An 18,363-nucleotide genomic window follows, 5' to 3' on the forward strand; every position below is an offset into this window, starting at 1 on the left:
CTGCTGCCTGTGTCTTAACTCATATCAATTCGCGTTCCCTTATCACCCCTGTGCTTGCTGAACTACATTGGCTCCCGGTCAATCAACATCTTGATTTTAAAATTCTGATCCTTATTTTCAAATCCTTCCAAGGCCTTGCTTCTCCATGTCTCTGGAACCTCCTCCAGTCCCATCACCCTCTGAGATATCTGCGCTCCACCAATTTTGGATCTTTGCCCATCCCTGATTTTAATGGTTCCAATATAGTTGGCCGTGCCTTCAATTTCCTGGGCCCCAAGTTCTGAATTTCCTGCCTACCTTGATTTCCTCCTTTAAAACATTCTTTAAAACCTACCTTTTTGATCAAGCTTTTGGTCACCTGACCTAATATCTTTTTATGTGATCTAGCATCATATTTTGTTTTATTATGCTCCCATGAAGCGCCTTTGGACGTTTCATTTCATATATAGATTCATATAAACATAAATACAAATTAGGAAGAGTAAGCCATTTGACCCCTTGAACCTGTTCTGCCACTTGATAAGATCATGGCTGACCTGATTGTGGCCTCAACTCTACTTTCCTGTCTACAGCCTATACCCTTTGACACCCTTGTCAATCAAGAATTTATCTAACTCAGCCTTAAAAATATTCAAAAATTCTGCCAGCACTGCTCACTGGGGAAAAGGATTCCACAGACTAATGACCCCTTGAGAGAAAAAAATTCTCCTCATCTCTTTCTTAAATGGGGGACCCCTTATTTTAAACTGTTTCCCTAGTTCTAGTCTCACCCATAAGAGGAAACATCCTTTCCGCATCCACCCTTCAAGTCCCTTCAGAATCTTATCTGTTTCAGTAAGATCGCCTCTCATTCTTCTAAACTCCTTTCTCAGAAGATAACTCTTTCATCATAGTGCTCCAGATGTGGTCTCAGCAACTCTGTAGAGAAACTTCCCTACTTTTATATTCCATTCTCTTTGCAATAAACAGCAACATTCCATTTGTCTTCCTGATCACTTGCTGTACCTGCATACTGAACTTTTGGGTTTCATGTATCAGGACACCCAGATTCCTCTGTACCTCAGAGTTCTGCAATCACTCTCCATTTAAAAAATATACTGCTTTTCTATTCTTCTTGCCAAAGTAGACAAGTTCACATTTTCCCACATTCTACTCCATCTGGCAAATTTTTGCCCACGCGCTTAGCCTATCCATGTCCCTTTACAGACTCCTTATGTCGTCTTCACAACTTACTTCCCTATCTATCTTTGTGTTATCAGCAAATTGGGCAACCATGTATTTGGTCCCTTCATACAAGTCATTGACATAGATTGTAAATAGTTGAGACCTGTGGCACTCCACTACTGACAGCTTGCCAACTGAAAATGGCCCATTTATCTCTACTCTCTGCTTCCTGTTAGCTAACCAACCTTCTATCCATGCGAATATGTTACTGCCTACACCATGAACTTTTATTTTGTGTATTAACCTTTGATGTGACTTCTTATCAAACGCTTTTTGGAAATCTAAATACACCACATCTACAGGTTCGACTTTAATCACGTTGCTTGCTCCTTCCTCAAAGAACTCTAATAAATTAGGCAAACATGATTTTCCTTTCACAAAACCATGTTGACTCTGCCTGATTGCATTAAGGTTTTCTTAGTGCCCTGCCACAACCTCCTTGATAATAGATTCTAGCACTTTCCCTCTGTCAGATGTTAGGCTAACTGGTCTGTAATTTCCTGTTTTCTATCTCTCTCCTTCCTTGAATGGAGGAGTTAAATTCGCTATTTTCCAATCCGACGGGACCTTTCCAGACTCGAGGGAATTTTGGAAAATAACAACCAATGCACCTACTATTTCAGCAGCCACTTCTTTTAAGACTCTAGGATGAAATCCATCAGGTCCTGGGGACTTGTCAGCCTTTAGTTCCCTTTCCCTCGTGATTGTCATTGTTTTACGTTCCCTCCCTTTCACCTCTTGATTTACAAGTGTTTCTGGGATGTTATTTGTGTCTTCTACAATGAAGGCAGACACAAAATACCTGTTCAACACTTCCGCTATTTCCTTATTTTCCATTATTAATTCCCCAGCCTCTCTCTCTAGAGGACCAACACTCTCTTTAGTTACTCTTTTCCTTTTCAAATACTTGTAGAAATTCTTACTGTTTTTATATTTCTAGCTAGCTTTCTCTCATACTCTAATTTCTCCCTCATTTTTTTAGTCATTTTTTGCTTGTTTTAAAATTCTGTCCAGTCTTCTGACCTTCCACTAATTTTTGCAGAATTGTACATTTTTCTTTCAATTTGATGCAATGGTTAGTTAGTTAGCAATGGATGGTGCATCCTTCTCCTGGAGTCTTTCTTTCTTGCTGGAATATACCTTTGCTGATTTTTATGAAATATCTCCTTAAATGAGGTGTACAAGATTATGAGGGGCATGGACAGGGTGGATAGGGAGCAGCTGTTCCCCTTAGTTGAAGGGTCAGTCACAAGGGGGCATAAGTTCAAGGTGAGGGGCAGGAGGTTTAGGGGGGATGTGAGGAAAATCTTTTTTACCCAGAGGTCTGGAATGCACTGCCTGGGAGGGTGGTGGAGGCGGGTTGCCTCACATCCTTTAAAAAGTACCTGGATGAGCACTTGGCACGTCATAACATTCAAGGCTATGGGCCAAGTGCTGGTAAATGGGATTAGGTAGGTAGGTCAGGTGTTTCTCCCATGTCGGTGCAGACTCGATGGGCCGAAGGGCCTCTTCTGCACTGTGTGATTCTGTGAAATGTCTGCTACTGCATCTTTACTAACCTACTCCTTAATCTAATTTCCAAGTTCACTTTAGCCAGCTGTGTCTTTATACCCTTGTAATTGCCTTTATTTAAGTTTAAAGCACCAGTCTTAGACCCACTTTTCTCGATCTCAAACTGAATGTGAAATTGAATCATGTTATGATCACTGCTACCGAGCGGCTGCTTTACTATGAGGTCATTAATTAATCATATCTCATTATGCATTACCGGGTCTATAATAGCCTGCTCTCTGGTTGGCTCTAGAATGTGCTACTCTGAAATTGTCTTGAAAACACTCTATGAACTCATCTTCTAAGTTACCTTCGCCAATCTGATTCATCCAACCTATATGTAGATTTAAATCACAGTACTTGGTATGCACTTGAAATGCTGAAACCTACAAGGTCATGGATCAAGAGCTTGGAAACTGGAATCTGACTGACATGGACACAATGGGCTGAAAATTTGCAACATTCTATGAAGCTACAATCCTGTGGGGAGGTTTGGCCTGTCAGAGGTGCCATTTTTTCAGATGAAACGTGACTCCAAGGTTGCACCTGCCTTCTTGGATAGGCATGAAGTATTCAGTGGCACTATTCAAAGATCAGGAAGTTCTTAGTGTTCTAATGAACCTTTATCCAACAAACCACACCACCAAAACAGATGATGCTTATAGGATCTTGATGCACATTTTCCTATATTGCAACTTCAAAATATTTTCTGGTTGTGAGATGCATGGGACCTCCTGAACTCATGGAAGGTGCTAAATATAAGATTTTTTCCATTAATTTTAGTTTTCACAGTCCTAATTAATGTATTGTTATGCTCACCACTGTTTTCATCTTCTTCTCTTCCTGTGGTACAGTTCTCAAAACTGTGTTCTCTTAAAAAATAAGGCCAACCCTCTAGTCATCAACAGTCTTCTTATCTCTAACTTGTCTGTGCTCCCAAAGATCCGTGAATGGGTGCTCCCCATTTGAGTATTTACTTTATTAGTCCCTCCGGTTTGCCTCAGTAACATCATCTTGTCTCTCTTCCAGTCCACCAAAGTTTACATTTGGTCCAGATTTCTTTCGTATCTTTTTCAGTGTTGCCATTTTACATCTTGAAGGGCTACTTCTATATCTAGACAGTCACCTGTGCATTGTCCCAAGGTTCTATCCTAGTTACGCTCTTGACTTGATTGTTCAGTCATCTCTCAAACGAAGCACACATTCCCATTATCACTCCATTGGCTTGCTAATCACTAGCAGATTGAATTTAAATTTCCTTATTTGAATGTTCAGTTTGCTCCAATGCTTTGACGACACATAATCTGAACAAATCTGCCTGACTGCATGTCATTTGTGCATTTTGTTCTCAACCTTACCTCAACATTCCTTTACATATGTCCCAGTTGTTTGTATCTCTGCATAATCAATGTGGCTGTCTATCTCTCTCTTCATTCAAAATGTCTCTTCAAAATGTCTCTTCAAAATGTATTTCTTTATGTTGGATCTCTCCTTACAATTTGCTTGACATCTGGCTGTCCCTTGTAAAATGATCTAAGTGCTTCCCCTTATGTGCAGGGTTCTATACGAATGTATGTTTTGTTGTACCAATCCGTGCAGTATGTCACTGATTTAAGTTGTTTCCACAAACCTGAGTTTCCTCTTGTACATAGAAGGTTTAGGTTGTCATGCATTAAAATTTGTCCAAATATCTTTTAAAGTAACTTTTCTTTCATTCAGTCATTACTGAATTCTTTCATTTAGTCATTATGCCATACATTGATTTTTGGAACTTGGTGTAATTTTGTTTTTAAAACATAACTTTAAACAACAATTGTTGCTACTTGTGGATATTAGAAACAATTTTATCATTTTTCTTTTCTCCTTTTTAGTTGGAACAGTATATGGATGAGAGTTTTATCAAGCAAGCCTTTTCTGCTATGGGTGAGCCAACTGTTAATGTGAAAATCATTAGCAACAGAATGACTGGGTAAGAAAAAGCTATAAAATTGAGTTTAATGTATTGGAGGTCTAAAATCCAGCATTATCATTGTCTTGATGCCTTCACTTATTAAAATACAAAATGGACTGAAGAATTTTAGTTATGAGGAAAGGTTAGATAGGTTAGGGTTGGTTTCTTTGGTTCAGAGGAGACTGAGGGCAGACTTACTTGAAGTGGATAAACTTATGAGGGCCTGGATAGAGTGGAGAGGAAGGCCCCTTGGTTGAGGGGCCCATAACCAGGGGGTATAGATTTTTGCTTAAGAGGTAGGAGGTTTAGAAGGTTCAAGGTGAATTTTTTTCACTTAGAGGATGGTGGGACTCTGAAACTCACTGCTTGAAAGGGTGGTAGAAGCAGAAACCCACAAAAACATTTTAAAAGCATTTGGATATCCATTTGAAGTGCTGCAAACTACATGGCTATGGACCAAAAGTTGGAAAGTGGGATTAGGCCGAATGACTTTTTATTCAGCCAGGCAGACATGATGTGCCAAATTTCAATGATTTTATGATTTTCTATCATGATTTTTTTTTTGCAGAATTCAGCCTGGAGTCCTGAAGAAGCAAATTTCTTATGACAAAATGCAATTGCAGCTATTCACTCCATTAATTGCTTAATAAATAAAAGTCAAAATACTCATAGAGAAGCGCCAATTGCTAATTCATTATTCTGTGAAGTTTACAGAAATTTCAAAGCTGATTTTCCTGATGTTTTTCCCACTCTGCTCCCCTGGTAATGTCATTACAGGGCAAAGAACAGGAAAAAGGGGTTTCAATCTGTTTTACCAGATTTTAAATTATCCCAGGAATTCCAGGGTTTAAAGGGGTGGGGCGGCAGTCCCACCCACAATATATTAATGAGGTGGAAGGGGCTTTTCCAATATCCCATTTTTTGTTTATCTGAAGTAACATTTGTTGTTCGAGTGCTGCAACAATAGGGCACATGGTGAAGCATGATGCTATGGTATTACTCCAGACCCCTGCCAACTGTTCGGCAAGGCACGGGCATATTGGTATCTAGACGCATCTGAGGTTCCTGATTCCCAGCAGCAGCTAGAAGTTTTCCATCTTAGAAACCTGCAGCTTTACTTAAACCTCACACCCCTGCTGCCAGATTAGACCCTGCCAGAGGTAGGCCTGTAACCTGGTGTCCTTGGATCAGGTTAACAAACGTGAATAGAATTACCAACATTCTTAGCCCTGGACAGGAGTAGCACAATTGGGTTCACTGCTCCTGTCCAGTTCCAGGGCAACGTTACCAGGAAGGTCTACCCTTGCATTTTCAATAACTAACATATTGGCACCTAATATGCATGGTAAATCTCTGGTACCTTACTTTTTGTCAATTTTTCTGAGTGTACTGATTGTCTCCAGCAACTGAAGGTTTTGCTAAAACATGAATTTAAACAACCTACCATTTGAGTTATACATTGACTGATTCTAAGTTGTTTCTGTGCATTTCCCTACAGTTGGTTGAGGCTGGAATGATGCCCTGTTCTTATGGTTAGGGAATGTTGCACTGATAAAGAAATTTAAATTCCAAAAAGGAGTTATAAATAAATCAGGAGATACTTACTTCAGCTGGGTCTCTACCAACAACATAATTCTTCAGTGCATTTTTATGCTTCATTATGCAATAGATGTTCCTGCAACATAGCTGTCATGAAACTATTAACGTATATAGTATTATTGGAAAATATCTTTCTTTTAAAATAGAGGTTTTAATCTGTGGGTGTGAATTAATTGGATTAATGCCAGCTAGTCTGGGTGCTTTGATGTGTACTAGTTGTAAGATGTAAGAGAGGTAGAGTGCACTTGCATTTTTTGAATAAAGCATTCATGAAGTGGGGTGAAATCTGGCACCTAGCTAGCAGAGACTAAGCAATATGCCTGTATTACTAATAAAATTGGTACTATGAAAGGGAATTTATTGTTAGAAGAGGCAGAGTTCAAAGAGGCTAGTGAAACAATGAGAATTTACATTCAATGAGATGTGCTAGGTATAAGGATAGCAGTTTTGTGTGTGCAGGGCAGAGGCAATGTAAGATCAAAGTAGCTGTAAGCCTACAACGGTCTCCATAGGAACCACAGGAACCAAAGTGAAAGGAACCTCATTTTGAATTTGTAAGGTGAAAATGCTTTGCCTGGTGTCTGGTTAAGTCTATGGGTGCTGTTGCCTTAATGGAGATTAGTTTGGGAATTTGTTAAAAGTTATGATAGTAGTAATTAGTAGCCATGTGTATATATTTAACTTGTGTAAATTAATAAAATATTTCATTTAGTTTAATATAAAACCTCTTGAGAACTGGTGGTATGATTCCTGAATTTAGAGTTGCATCTCAAACATATCACTTAAAAATATAGGTTATTATAATTTTTTTAAGTTTCCCGCTGGGATTTTTAAATAACTCAGCTTTACTAACTTCTGGGTCATAACAATTGGGGGCTTGTCCAGGATAAAAATATTTCTAATTCCTGGATTGGTTTGGAATTGATGAATCTTAAGGTTACAAGTACGAGAAGCACTTTGAATTCAGGAGTTGGTGAGATATTTTAGAAGCGGTGAGACTGCAAGATGGCTTTGGCAATTGCTAAGACTTGTCTGGCAGTAGGAGAGATAACTCTGATTAGGTTGGAAAAAATGACAAAAAGTAAGTTAACAGAGTTGGCAGATAAGTTCAAATTGGGGTTACCTGAGGGTGCTAGGAAATCAGATATATTTGAAAGTATAGCACAGCATCTACATTTGGAAGTGAAATCTGACACTAGTGAGTCACAGCTGGAGGTAGTGAGACTTCAGTTGCAAATGAAAAAGCTTGAATTAGAAGCAAAGGACAGAGAAATGCCTTTTAAAAAGGAATTAAAAATTGTGAAGATAGAGAAGGAGGAAAGAGAAAAAGAGAGAGAGAGAGAATTCCAACTGAAAATGTTGGCAGTTAAAAAAGAGATGTCAGTAGGTGAGGAAGGATTTATCTCTAGAGTAGAACTTAGTGAGGAGATGTTTAAATTTGTACAAGTTCTTCCAAAGTTTGAGGAAAACGACACTGAAGCATACTTCATTTCATTTGAGAAGCTAGCTAAACAGATGAAATGGCCACAGGAAAACTGGACGTTATTATTACAGTCTAAGTCGTTAGGTAGGGTGCTTGAGGTATATGCTTCGCTATCAGAAGAAATGTCGGTGAATTATGATGTGGCGAAAAAGGTTATTTTGAGTGCAAATGAGTTAGTCCTTGAAGCATACAGACAGAAAATTAGGAATATGAGAAAACAGCCTGGGCAAACTTATATTGAGTTTGAAAGAGTAAAACAAAGTAATTTTGACTGGTGGGTGCAGGCATTAAAAATAGAAACAACCTAGGGAAGTAATTCTTTTGGCAGAATTTAAAAATTCAATCCCTTCAGTGGTGAGAACTCATGTGGAGGAACAGAGGGTTTAGTCTGTAGGGCAAACAGCAGAAATAGCTGATGATTATTAGTTGGTTCATAGGGCTAAACCTTTTTTTCGTCACCCTTTCAAATTGGAAAAGGATAAAAAGTGGGAAGGTGAAAGGAAGGCACTACCAGGGAAGAGAAGGAGTGGCTGGAAGTCCCCAAGAAATTTTTTCTCAGAATAAAAAGGAAGATGCTGAAGGTAGAAGTGACATTCGAAAAATGAGGTGTTTTCATTGTATAAAATAGGGCACACAAAGTGAGTGTGTTGGAGATTACAGGAAAAATCTGTGGGAAATGTTAGGGTACAGAAAAGCTCCGGAAGTAAAAGTACTGTGGGTCCTGAGGCTCAGGCACAGGAGAAAACAGTCGTTTGTGTACAGGATTGAAAATAAATTGAGTGAAGTAAATGATTTAATAAATACTCCAGATAGAAGAAAGAAGCAGAGGATGTGTCATGTAAATATGCTTTAAAAGTACTTTGACAGGGAGGAGGAACAAAAAGAGGTATTAGTGGTGGTGGATGATGAGAAAGAGGTAGAAGTGCAGGACTCTGAAATTGATTTTCCTCTAATCAAATTGGATAGTGAGGGGGTGCTTGAAAATTTAAATGAAATATTGAGTTACCTTCCAAGCAAGCGTATAAGTGATTTGGAAAAGCTATTGTAGTCACATAAACCTATTTGTGGAAATAAGTTGGGAAAGACACATTTAGCTTTATAAAAATATAATCTTCAATAAGGTAACAACCTTATAGATTAAATCCAGCAAAGTTATCACAAATACAAAAAGAAATTTATTTCATGCTTCAAAATGATATCATTGAGTCTAGCTGCAGTAATTGGAGTTTGCCAATTGTACTGGTACTGAAACCGGATGAAACACAAAGACTGTGTGTGGACTATCTAAAGGTGAATGCGGTGACAAAAGTGGATTCATAGCCCGTACCACGGTTGGAAGATTGCATTGATAAAGTGGGACAATCGAATTTTATCACAAAGATTGACTTGCTAAAAGGGTATTGGCAGGTGCCGTTGTTGGAGAGAGCAAAGGAGATATCGGCTTTTGTCATGCCAAATGGACTATATCAGTTTAAAGTCATGCCATTTGATATGAAGAATGCACCTGTGACATTTCAAAGACTGACAAACAAAGTAATTGCAGATCTAAGCAATTGTATGGTTTATATTAAAAACAAAAACAGAATTACCTGGAAAAACTCAGCAGGTCTGGCAGCATCGGTGGAGAAGAAATCAATTAACGTTTCGAGTCTTCACGACCCTTCGGCAGAACTGAAGCATAGTTAGCAGAAAGGAGAAATATAAGCTGGTTTAAGGTGGGGGGGGCGCGGGGGGAGAGAGAAGTTGAGGGTGTGGTGATTGTGGAGATAAGCAAGCAGTGATAGGAGCAGATAACCAAAAGATGTCACAGACAAAAGGATCAAAGAGGTGTTGAAGGTGGTGATATTTGTCTAAGAAAAGTGCTAATTAAGAATGGAAGACAGGACACTCAAGGTACAGCTCTAGTGGGGGTGGGGTGGAAAGAATAACAAGGTTTTAGTTTTAGATTTAAAAATAATGGAAATAGGTGGGAAAAGAAGAATCTATATAAATTATTGAAAAAAAAAGGGGGAGGGGGGAGAAACGGGGTGGGGATGGCGGGGGGGGGAGTTTAAGATCTAAAGTTGTTGAATTCAATATTCAGCCCGGAAGGCTGTAAAGTGCCTAATCGGAAGATGAGGTGCTGTTCCTCCAGTTTGCGTTGGGCTTCACTGGAACAATGCAGCAAGCCAAGGACAGATATGTGGGCAAGAGAACAGGGTGGAGTGTTAAAATGGCAAGCGACAGGGAGGTTTGGGTCTTTCTTGCGGACAGACCGCAGGTGTTCTGCAAAGCGGTCGCCCAGTTTGCGTTTGGTCTCTCCAATGTAGAGGAGACCGCATTGGGAGCAACGAATGCAGTAGACTAAGTTAGGGGAAATGCAAGTGAAATGCTGCTTCACTTGAAAGGAGTGTTTGGGCCCTTGGACGATGAGGAGAGAGGAAGTGAAGGGGCAGGTGTTGCATCTTCTGCGTGGGCATGGGGAGGTGCCATAGGTGGGGGGTGATGGAGGAGTGGACCAGGGTGTCCCAGAGGGAACGATCCCTACGGAATGCCGTCAGGGGGGGTGAAGGGAAGATGTGTTTGGTGGTGGCATCATGCTGGAGTTGGCGGAAATGGCGGAGGATGATCCTTTGAATGCGGAGGCTGGTGGGGTGATAAGTGAGGACAAGGGGGACCCTATCATGTTTCTGGGAAGGAGGAGAAGGCGTGAGGGAGGATGCGCGGGATATGGGCCGGACACGGTTGAGGGCCCTGTCAACGACCGTGGGTGGAAAACCTCGGTTAAGGAAGAAGGAGGACATGTCAGAGGAGCTGTTTTTGAAGGTAGCGTCATCAGAACAGATGCGACGGAGGCGAAGGAACTGAGAGAATGGGATGGAGTCCTTACAGGAAGCGGGGTGTGAGGAGCTGTAGTCGAGGTAGCTGTGGGAAGAATGGGATGGAGTTCTTACAGGAAGCGGGGTGTGAGGAGCTGTAGTCGAGGTAGCTGTGGGAGGTAGCTTTTGTTTTGGATTTCCAGCATCCGCAGTAGCTTTTAGCTTTTTGTTTTTATCTCATGGTTTATATTGATGATCTAATCGTTTTTAGTCAGACATGGGAGGAGCAATTCCAGCATCTGGAAGAATTATTTACTCGACTACAAGAAGCTAATTTGGTGGTGAACTTGGCTAAAAGTGAATTTGCAAAAGCACAAGTTATGTATCTAGGTCATACCATTGGACATGGGAAGGTGGCTCCGAGAGATGCGAGAGTCAAGGCTATCGCAGATTTCCCAGTGCCTACAACAAAACGAGAAGTTTTGAGATTTCTGGGCATGAGCAGGTTTACTGGAAATTTGCACCAAATTTTAGCCAAGTGGTAGCTCCACTGACTGAACTATTAAAAAAGAACAAGAAGTTTCAGCAGACACTGGAGTGTCAGACGTCATTTGATAGTTTTAAAACTGTATTAACTATTACACCAGTTTTGGCAGTACCCAATTAAGCCAAGCAATTCAAGTAGGCCATTGACGCAAGCAATATAGGCATTGGGGCTGTACTGTTACAAGAAGATGACACTGGAATTGAAAAACCGATAGCATATTTTTCACGGAAGCTGAATGTACAATTGAGAAGATATTCAACGATTGAAAAAGAGACTTTGAGTTTGGTGTTAGCATTGCAGTATTTTGAAATTTATGTTGCAAACAATTCATCAGAAACACTTGTTTATACAGACCATAATCCTTTGAAGTTTTTGGACAAATTTCGAGACAAAAGGGCAAGGCTTTTCAGATGGAGTCCATTACAACCATCTACAGCTTATACATATTGCTGGAAGGGAAAATCTGTTCGCAAGATGCGTTATAAAGGAAACTTGGACATTTTTAAAACCCTGAACACTGAACTGGAGTGATTTCTGTTGATACCAAGGACTTGTGTATATATATTGTTATGTTAATGCATGCATCTGATAATGTAATAGCGTAATTAATATAATATACCCTGTATCTCCTACAAGTATAGGAGAACAAGAGAGAATCCAATCATCACCCCTTGATGTTCAGTGGCATCACCATCACTGAATCCCCCACTATCAACATCCTCGGTGTTACCATTGACCAGAAACTGAACTGGACTAGCCATATAAATACTGTGGCTACAAAAGCAGGTCAGAGGCTAGGAATTGTGCGACGTGTAACTCACCTCCAGACTCCTCAGAGCCTGTCCACCATCTACAAGGCACAATTCAGGAGTGTGATGGAATACTCCCCACTTGCCTGGATGAGTGCAGCTCCCACAATACTCAAGAAACTTGACAACCATCTAAGACAAAGCAGCCTGTTTGATTGGCACCACATCCACAAACATTCACTCCCTCCACCACCGATGCACAGTAGCAGCGGTGTGTACCATCTACAAGATGCTTTGCAGGAATTCACCAAGGCTTCTTCGACTGTACCTTCCAAACCCACCACCACTACCATCTAGAAGGACAAGGGCAGCAGATAGATGGGAACAGCACCACCTGGAAGTTCCCCTCCAAGCCACTCACCATCCTGACTTGGAAATATATCGCCGTTCCTTCACTGTCGCTGGGTCAAAATCCTGGAACTCCCTTCCTAACAGCACTGTGGGTGTACCTACACCAAATGGACTGCAGCGGTTCAAGAAGGCAGCTCACCACCACCTTCTCAAGGGCAAATAGGGATGGGCAATAAATGCTGGCCCAGCCAGCGAAGCCCACATCCTGTGGATGAATAAAAAAAAGCTAGTGTGAGATCGGTTATTAAAATTAAGCCATCTTTTAGAATTATGACGGTTCATTTTTCAACAGGGAGGGGGTATGTCATGAAGCTATTAATGTATATAATATTATTGGAAAACATTTTTGTTTTAAAATAGTAGTTTAGTTTGTGGATGTGTCTTAATTGGATTAAAGCCAGCTAGTCTGGGTGCTTTGATGTGTACTAGTTTTGAGATTTAAGTGAGGTAGGGTGCATTTGCATTTTTTTGAATTGAGCATTCAAGAAGTGGGGTGAAATCTGGCACCTAGCTAGCAGAGACCAAGAAATATGCTTATATTACTAATAAAATTGGTACTATGAAAGGGGTTTTTATTGTTAGAAGGGGTGGAATTCGAAGAGGCTAGTGATACAATGAGAATTTACATTCAATGAGATGTGCTAGGTATAAGGATAGCAGTTTTGTGTGTGCAGGGCAGAGGCAATGTAAGATTAAAGTAGCTGTAAACCTACAACGGTCTCCACAGGAACCAAAGTGAAAGGAACCTCATTTTGAATTTGTGAGGTGAAAATGCTTTGCCTGGTGTTTGGTTAAGTCTATGGGTGCTGTTGCCTTAATGGAGATTAGTTTGGCAATTTATTAAAAGTTATGATAGTAGTAATTAGTAGCCATGTATATATATTTAACTTGTGTAAATTAATAAAATATTTCATTTAGTTTAATATAAAACCTCGAGAACCGGTGGTATGAAATAAAATTGTTTCCCTTGAAGGAGAATTCTAGAACCAGGGGACATAGATTCAAGATAAATTGCAGAAGGTGTAGGGGGGACATGAGGAAGAACTTTTTTACCCAGAGGGTAGTGGATGTCTGGAATTCGCTGCCCAAGTTGGTGGTAGAGGCAGAAACTTTAAACTCTTTTGAAAAGTACCAGGATCTGCACCTAAAGTGCTGTAAGCTGCCGGGCTATGGGCCGGGTGCAGGAAGGTGGGATTAGAAAGGGCACCTGGGTGTCCTCGGGTTGGCATGGACAAGATGGGCCAAATGGCCTCCTTCTGTGCTGTAACTTTTCTATGGTTCTGTGATCCCTGAATTTATAGTTTCATCTCAAACATATCACTTTAAACAACTGTCAAACATATATTTTTAAGTTTCCCTCTGGGATTTTTAAATAACTCTGCTTTACCAACTGCTGGGTCATAACAATAGCTTAATAGAGTCCTTGAAAGGATAGTACAAGTTTGGAGTGCATCCAGTGCTAAGCTATGTAGACCAGGAAATGCCACAAGGCTATGATCCCCACATGTGCTGAATAGACTGAATTAAGCTGGAGCAGCAAAATGGGGGGCAAATTTTATCAGCACTCTTGGTGTGGAACGTGGGCTCGGGAATTCATTGCTGGACAATGTGTGTGTATGCATGTCAAGTGCAGACATGATGATCTTGGCTGAAACAAAAACAGAAAATTTTGGAAATACTCAGCAAGTCAGGTAGCATCCGTGGAGAGAAACAGAGTTAATGTTTCAGTACAGTGATCCTGTGTTGCCATCTTAGGTTTAAGTATCCTGTCAGCACTCATGTTATGAGGAATAGCTAGGTGGCTGAGTTAGTGGAGAGTGTCATGGACTTGTAAAATGCTACCCTAGAAAAATTTTATTCACAGGAAAGACTTTGCTAAGTGCTGTTACCAAAACTACTACAGATCATAATTTGAATTTTTTTGCGCTGCTCAATTAACATTCAGCTTTGAAGCCTTTTTAAGTATTGCAGTGAAAAAGAATTGTGATTGTATTGCTCTCCATGGACCTGTAGATGTTGGTACTCTGTACATTCATGTCTGGTTTGGTTTCAGAACACTCGCAGGATATTGCTTTGTGGAGTTAGCTGACCAAACCAGCGCTGATCGTTGTCTCCATAAACTGAATGGGAAGCCTTTGCCAGGTTCAAATCCGGTAAACCACTTCAATAGACATTTATCATTGTTGTATGGAGCCATGGCTCAGTTGGTAGCACTCTTGCCTCAGAGTCAGAGGTTGTGCGTTTAACTCCCACTCCAGGACTTGAGTACAAAATCAAGACTGACACTCCGGTGTGGTACTGAGGAAGTGCTGCACTGTTGGAGGTGCCATCTTTCAGATGAGACATTAAACTGAGGCCCTATCTGCCCTCAGGTGTACGTAAAAGATCCCATGGTATTATTTCAAAGAAGGGCAGGGGAGTTACCCCCGGTGTCCAGGTCATTATTTATCCCTCAATCAACACCACTGAAACAGTTTATTTGATCATTATAACATTGTTGTTTGTGTGACCTTGCTATTTGCAAATTGGCTGGCTGCATTTCCTATATTACAACAATGACAACACTTCAGAACTTCTTCGTTGGATGTAAATGCTTTGAGATGTCCTGTAATCATGAAAGGTGCTTTATTAGTGCAGTCTTTCGTTTTATTTCTTTAAAAATTGATGTCTATGTAATCTTAATTTTCCTTGTTTCAAATGTACAGCCCAAGAAATTCAAGTTAAATTATGCAACCTATGGAAAAAAACCAGATGCAGGGTATGTATTTTTTTTGTCCATTTTAACTTTTCCTTTTTTTCTCCGTATTCCATTATTTTCCATTTACACAAAGTTTCATTAGGTACAAAAGCAGACTAGTTGGAGACCTTTAATGTGAAAAAAACTACCCTAATAATGGAAGTCAAGAAAATTCTAATCCAATTGTAAAACTACAGCCCTTTAAAATTTGCAATTGAGTTGTACCAATGACGCAGATGTTCAGCACAATGGCAAAGTTTTTTTTTGTTTAAAGTAATTTTTTAAAAACTCTTTTCACGGTATGAGGACGTCACTGGCTAGGCAAGCATTTATTGCCCATCCCTAATTGTCCTTGAGAAGGTGGTGGTGAGCTGCCTTCTTGAATCGCTGCAGTCCATGTGGTGCAGGTACACCCACAGTGCTGTTAAGGAGTTCCAGGATTTTGACCCAGCGACAGTGAAGGAGCGTTGATCTGGTTCCAAGTCAGGATGGTGTGTGGCTTGGAGGGAAGCTTGCAGGTGGTGGCATTCCCGTGCCCTTGTTCTTATAGGTGGTAGAGGCTGTGGGTTTGGAAGGTGCTGTCGAAGGAGCCTTGGTGTGTTGCTGCTGTGCTTCTTGTAGATGGTACACACTGCTGCCACTGTGGTGGAGGGAATGAATGTTGAAAGTGGTAGATGGGTGCGCCAACCAAGTGGAAGGCGTTGAGCTTCTTGAGCATTGTTGGAGCTGCACTCATCCATCACACTCCTGACTTGTGCCTTGTAGATGGTGGACAGGCTTTGGGGAGTCGGGAGGTGAGTTACTTGCTGCAGAATTCCCAGCCTCTGACCTGCCTTTGTACCCACAGCTGGTCAAGTTCGGTTTCTGGTCAATGTTAACCTCCAGGATATTAATAGTGGAGGATTCAGCAATGGTAATGCCATTGAATGTCAAGGAGAGATGGTTGGATTCTCCCTTGGTCATTGCCTGGCACTTGTGTGGCACGAATGTAGCTTGCCACTTATCAGTCCAAGCCTGACTATTGTGTTATTATCCATTCAGTAAAAAGTACTTTCAAATATACTAACAAGCCCTACGCACTCTAAACTATAGACCATCCCCACACAATTTAGAATCTGTAGACTAGTACTGTGCACTTTTTAGTACTAGTTTATTAAATTTATATACATTTGCAATGTGCTACTATATAAACCAGCATTGCACAATATTCAAGTTATAAAGTAACACTGCACATGATACAAACTATGGACAGGCATTACATATTATTTTTCTGGAGGGGCTAGAACATGCCATTCCTGCTTTTTTGGCTGTCAGTGACATTGTGTTGGTATGACCTCTAAGCATTATAGTTCTACAGGAACAAAATGAAAACTGCACCTCCCATGTATTAATTATATAAATTAAGGTTAAGTGTAGAGAGGTGGGGGACACTCATTGGATGGTTACTTGTGCACATAAAGAGTTTGTGTCCCGCATGGGAGAATGGTCAAGAAGGTAAGAGCCCATGGGATCCAGGGAAATCTGACAAATTGGATCCAAAATTGCCTTAGTGGCAGGAGGCAGAGGGTGATGGTCGGGAAGTTTGTTTTTGCGATTGGAAGTGATGAGTGGTGTACCACAGGGATCAGTGCTGGGAGCCTTGCTGTTTGTAGCGTACATTAATGATATAGACATGAATATAGGAGGTATGATCAGTAAGTTCGCAGATGACATGAAAATTGGTGGTGTCGTAAATAGTGAGGAGGAAAGTCTTATATTACAGGATGATATAGATGGGCTGGTAAGATGGGCAGAGCAGTGGCAAATGGAATTTAATCCTGAGAAGTGTGATGCCTTTTAGGAGGACTAAAACGGCAAGGGAATACGCAATGTATGGTAGGACCCTAGGATGTACAGAGGATCAGAGGGAACTTGGTGTACATGTCCATAGATCCCTGAAGGCAACAGCTCAGGTAGATAAGGTGCTTAATGAGGCATATGGGATACTTACCATTATTAGCCGAGACATGGAATATAAGAGCAGGGAGGTTATGTTGGAGCTGTATAAAATGCTAGTTAGGCCACAACTGGAGTAGTGTGTGCAGTTGTGGTCACCGCACTATCGGAAGGATGTGATTGCACTGGAGAGGGCGCAGAGGAGATTCACAAGGATGTTGCCCGTTTCAGCTATGAAGAGAGACTGGATAGGCTAGGGTTGTTTTCCTTGGAGCAGAGAAGGCTGAGGGGGGACCTGATAGAGGAATACAAAATTATGAGGGGCATAGATAGGGTAGCTAGGAAGAAACTTTTCCCCTTATTGGAGATGTCAATAACCAGGCGGCATAGATAAGGGGCAGGAAGTTTAGAGGGAACTTGAGGAAGAATGTTTTCAACCAGAGGGTGATTCGAATCTGAGGGGGTGGTGGAGGCAGGAACCCTCACAACATTTAAGAAGCATTTAGATGAGCATTTGAAATGCCATGGCATTCAGGGCTACAGGCCAAGTGCTGGAAAATGGGATTAAAATAGATAGGCTGGCATGGACACAATGGGCCGAAGGGCCTGTTTATGTGCTGTATAACTCTATGACTCTATAACTGTATGATAGCCTGCCTCTCTTCTGTGGTTACATCCATACCTGAGTGTCCCTGGAGAGGGAACAGGGTCCACTGATACGCTTGAAGCCTTCCATGACCAATGGGCACTGGATGGGGGGAGCTGGAGTGTATCATCGGGCACCAGAAATAACAATTCAAAAGTTTCCTTTAAAGTTTTTGTTCTCATTACAGTTCCCCTTTCACATGGGGATTTAAAGGGTATATGGGTGCCAAAAAGAGGTATAAGGAGACACTTATTGAGACTGGTTGTACATTTGTAGTGTCTCACTTTGTGAATAAATCAAAAACTTCTTGCAGGCCTAACACAAAATAACTAATTTTTTACATTATAAAATTTTTTAGAAGACAGAAGACTTTTAGATGTTGGCACACAGCATCTTCTCAGACTCTTTCTTTGTTTCCCTTATTTCCTTATTCAGTTCCACTCTGAACTTTCTATATGCAGCCTGGTTCTCAGTTGTATGATCCACCTGGCATCTGTATAAGCACAGTTTCTGTTTCATCTTAATCTGTATCCCTTTTGCCTTCCAGGAAGATGTTTGCCCTATCTTTCCCCTTTATGGAAATATATCTCGACTCTACTTGAACTATCTCTTCTTTAGTTACAGTTTTGCCTGTTAATGTTTGATTTAAATTTATCTGAATTAGATCCGCTGTTACCCCATTGAAGTTGGCTTTCCCCAAATTAATTATTCTTACTGTGGTTTGCTCTTTGT

The 18,363-nt window shown here is 40.8% G+C and overlaps 1 protein-coding gene across 5 annotated transcripts in view; it reads left to right on the forward strand.

Moving 5' to 3' along the window:
- Positions 1-18,363, forward strand: part of trnau1apb (tRNA selenocysteine 1 associated protein 1b) — a 65,661-nt gene that overhangs the window by 5,618 nt on the left and 41,680 nt on the right. For 3 of the 5 annotated variants that reach the window (XM_078539165.1, XM_078539168.1, XM_078539166.1), the window contains exons 2-4: positions 4,647-4,744; positions 14,367-14,466; positions 15,019-15,071. In XM_078539165.1, the coding sequence (XP_078395291.1) occupies positions 4,647-4,744; positions 14,367-14,466; positions 15,019-15,071 (251 nt within the window). Of the gene's footprint in view, positions 1-3,027; positions 3,525-4,646; positions 4,745-14,366; positions 14,467-15,018; positions 15,072-18,363 lie in introns of those variants that run through there. The other 2 variants (XM_078539167.1, XM_078539169.1) reach the window with 2 other exon arrangements.

Source organism: Cetorhinus maximus, chromosome 3 (assembly GCF_964194155.1).
Source record: "Cetorhinus maximus chromosome 3, sCetMax3.hap1.1, whole genome shotgun sequence".
NCBI classification, from domain to species: domain Eukaryota; kingdom Metazoa; phylum Chordata; class Chondrichthyes; order Lamniformes; family Cetorhinidae; genus Cetorhinus; species Cetorhinus maximus.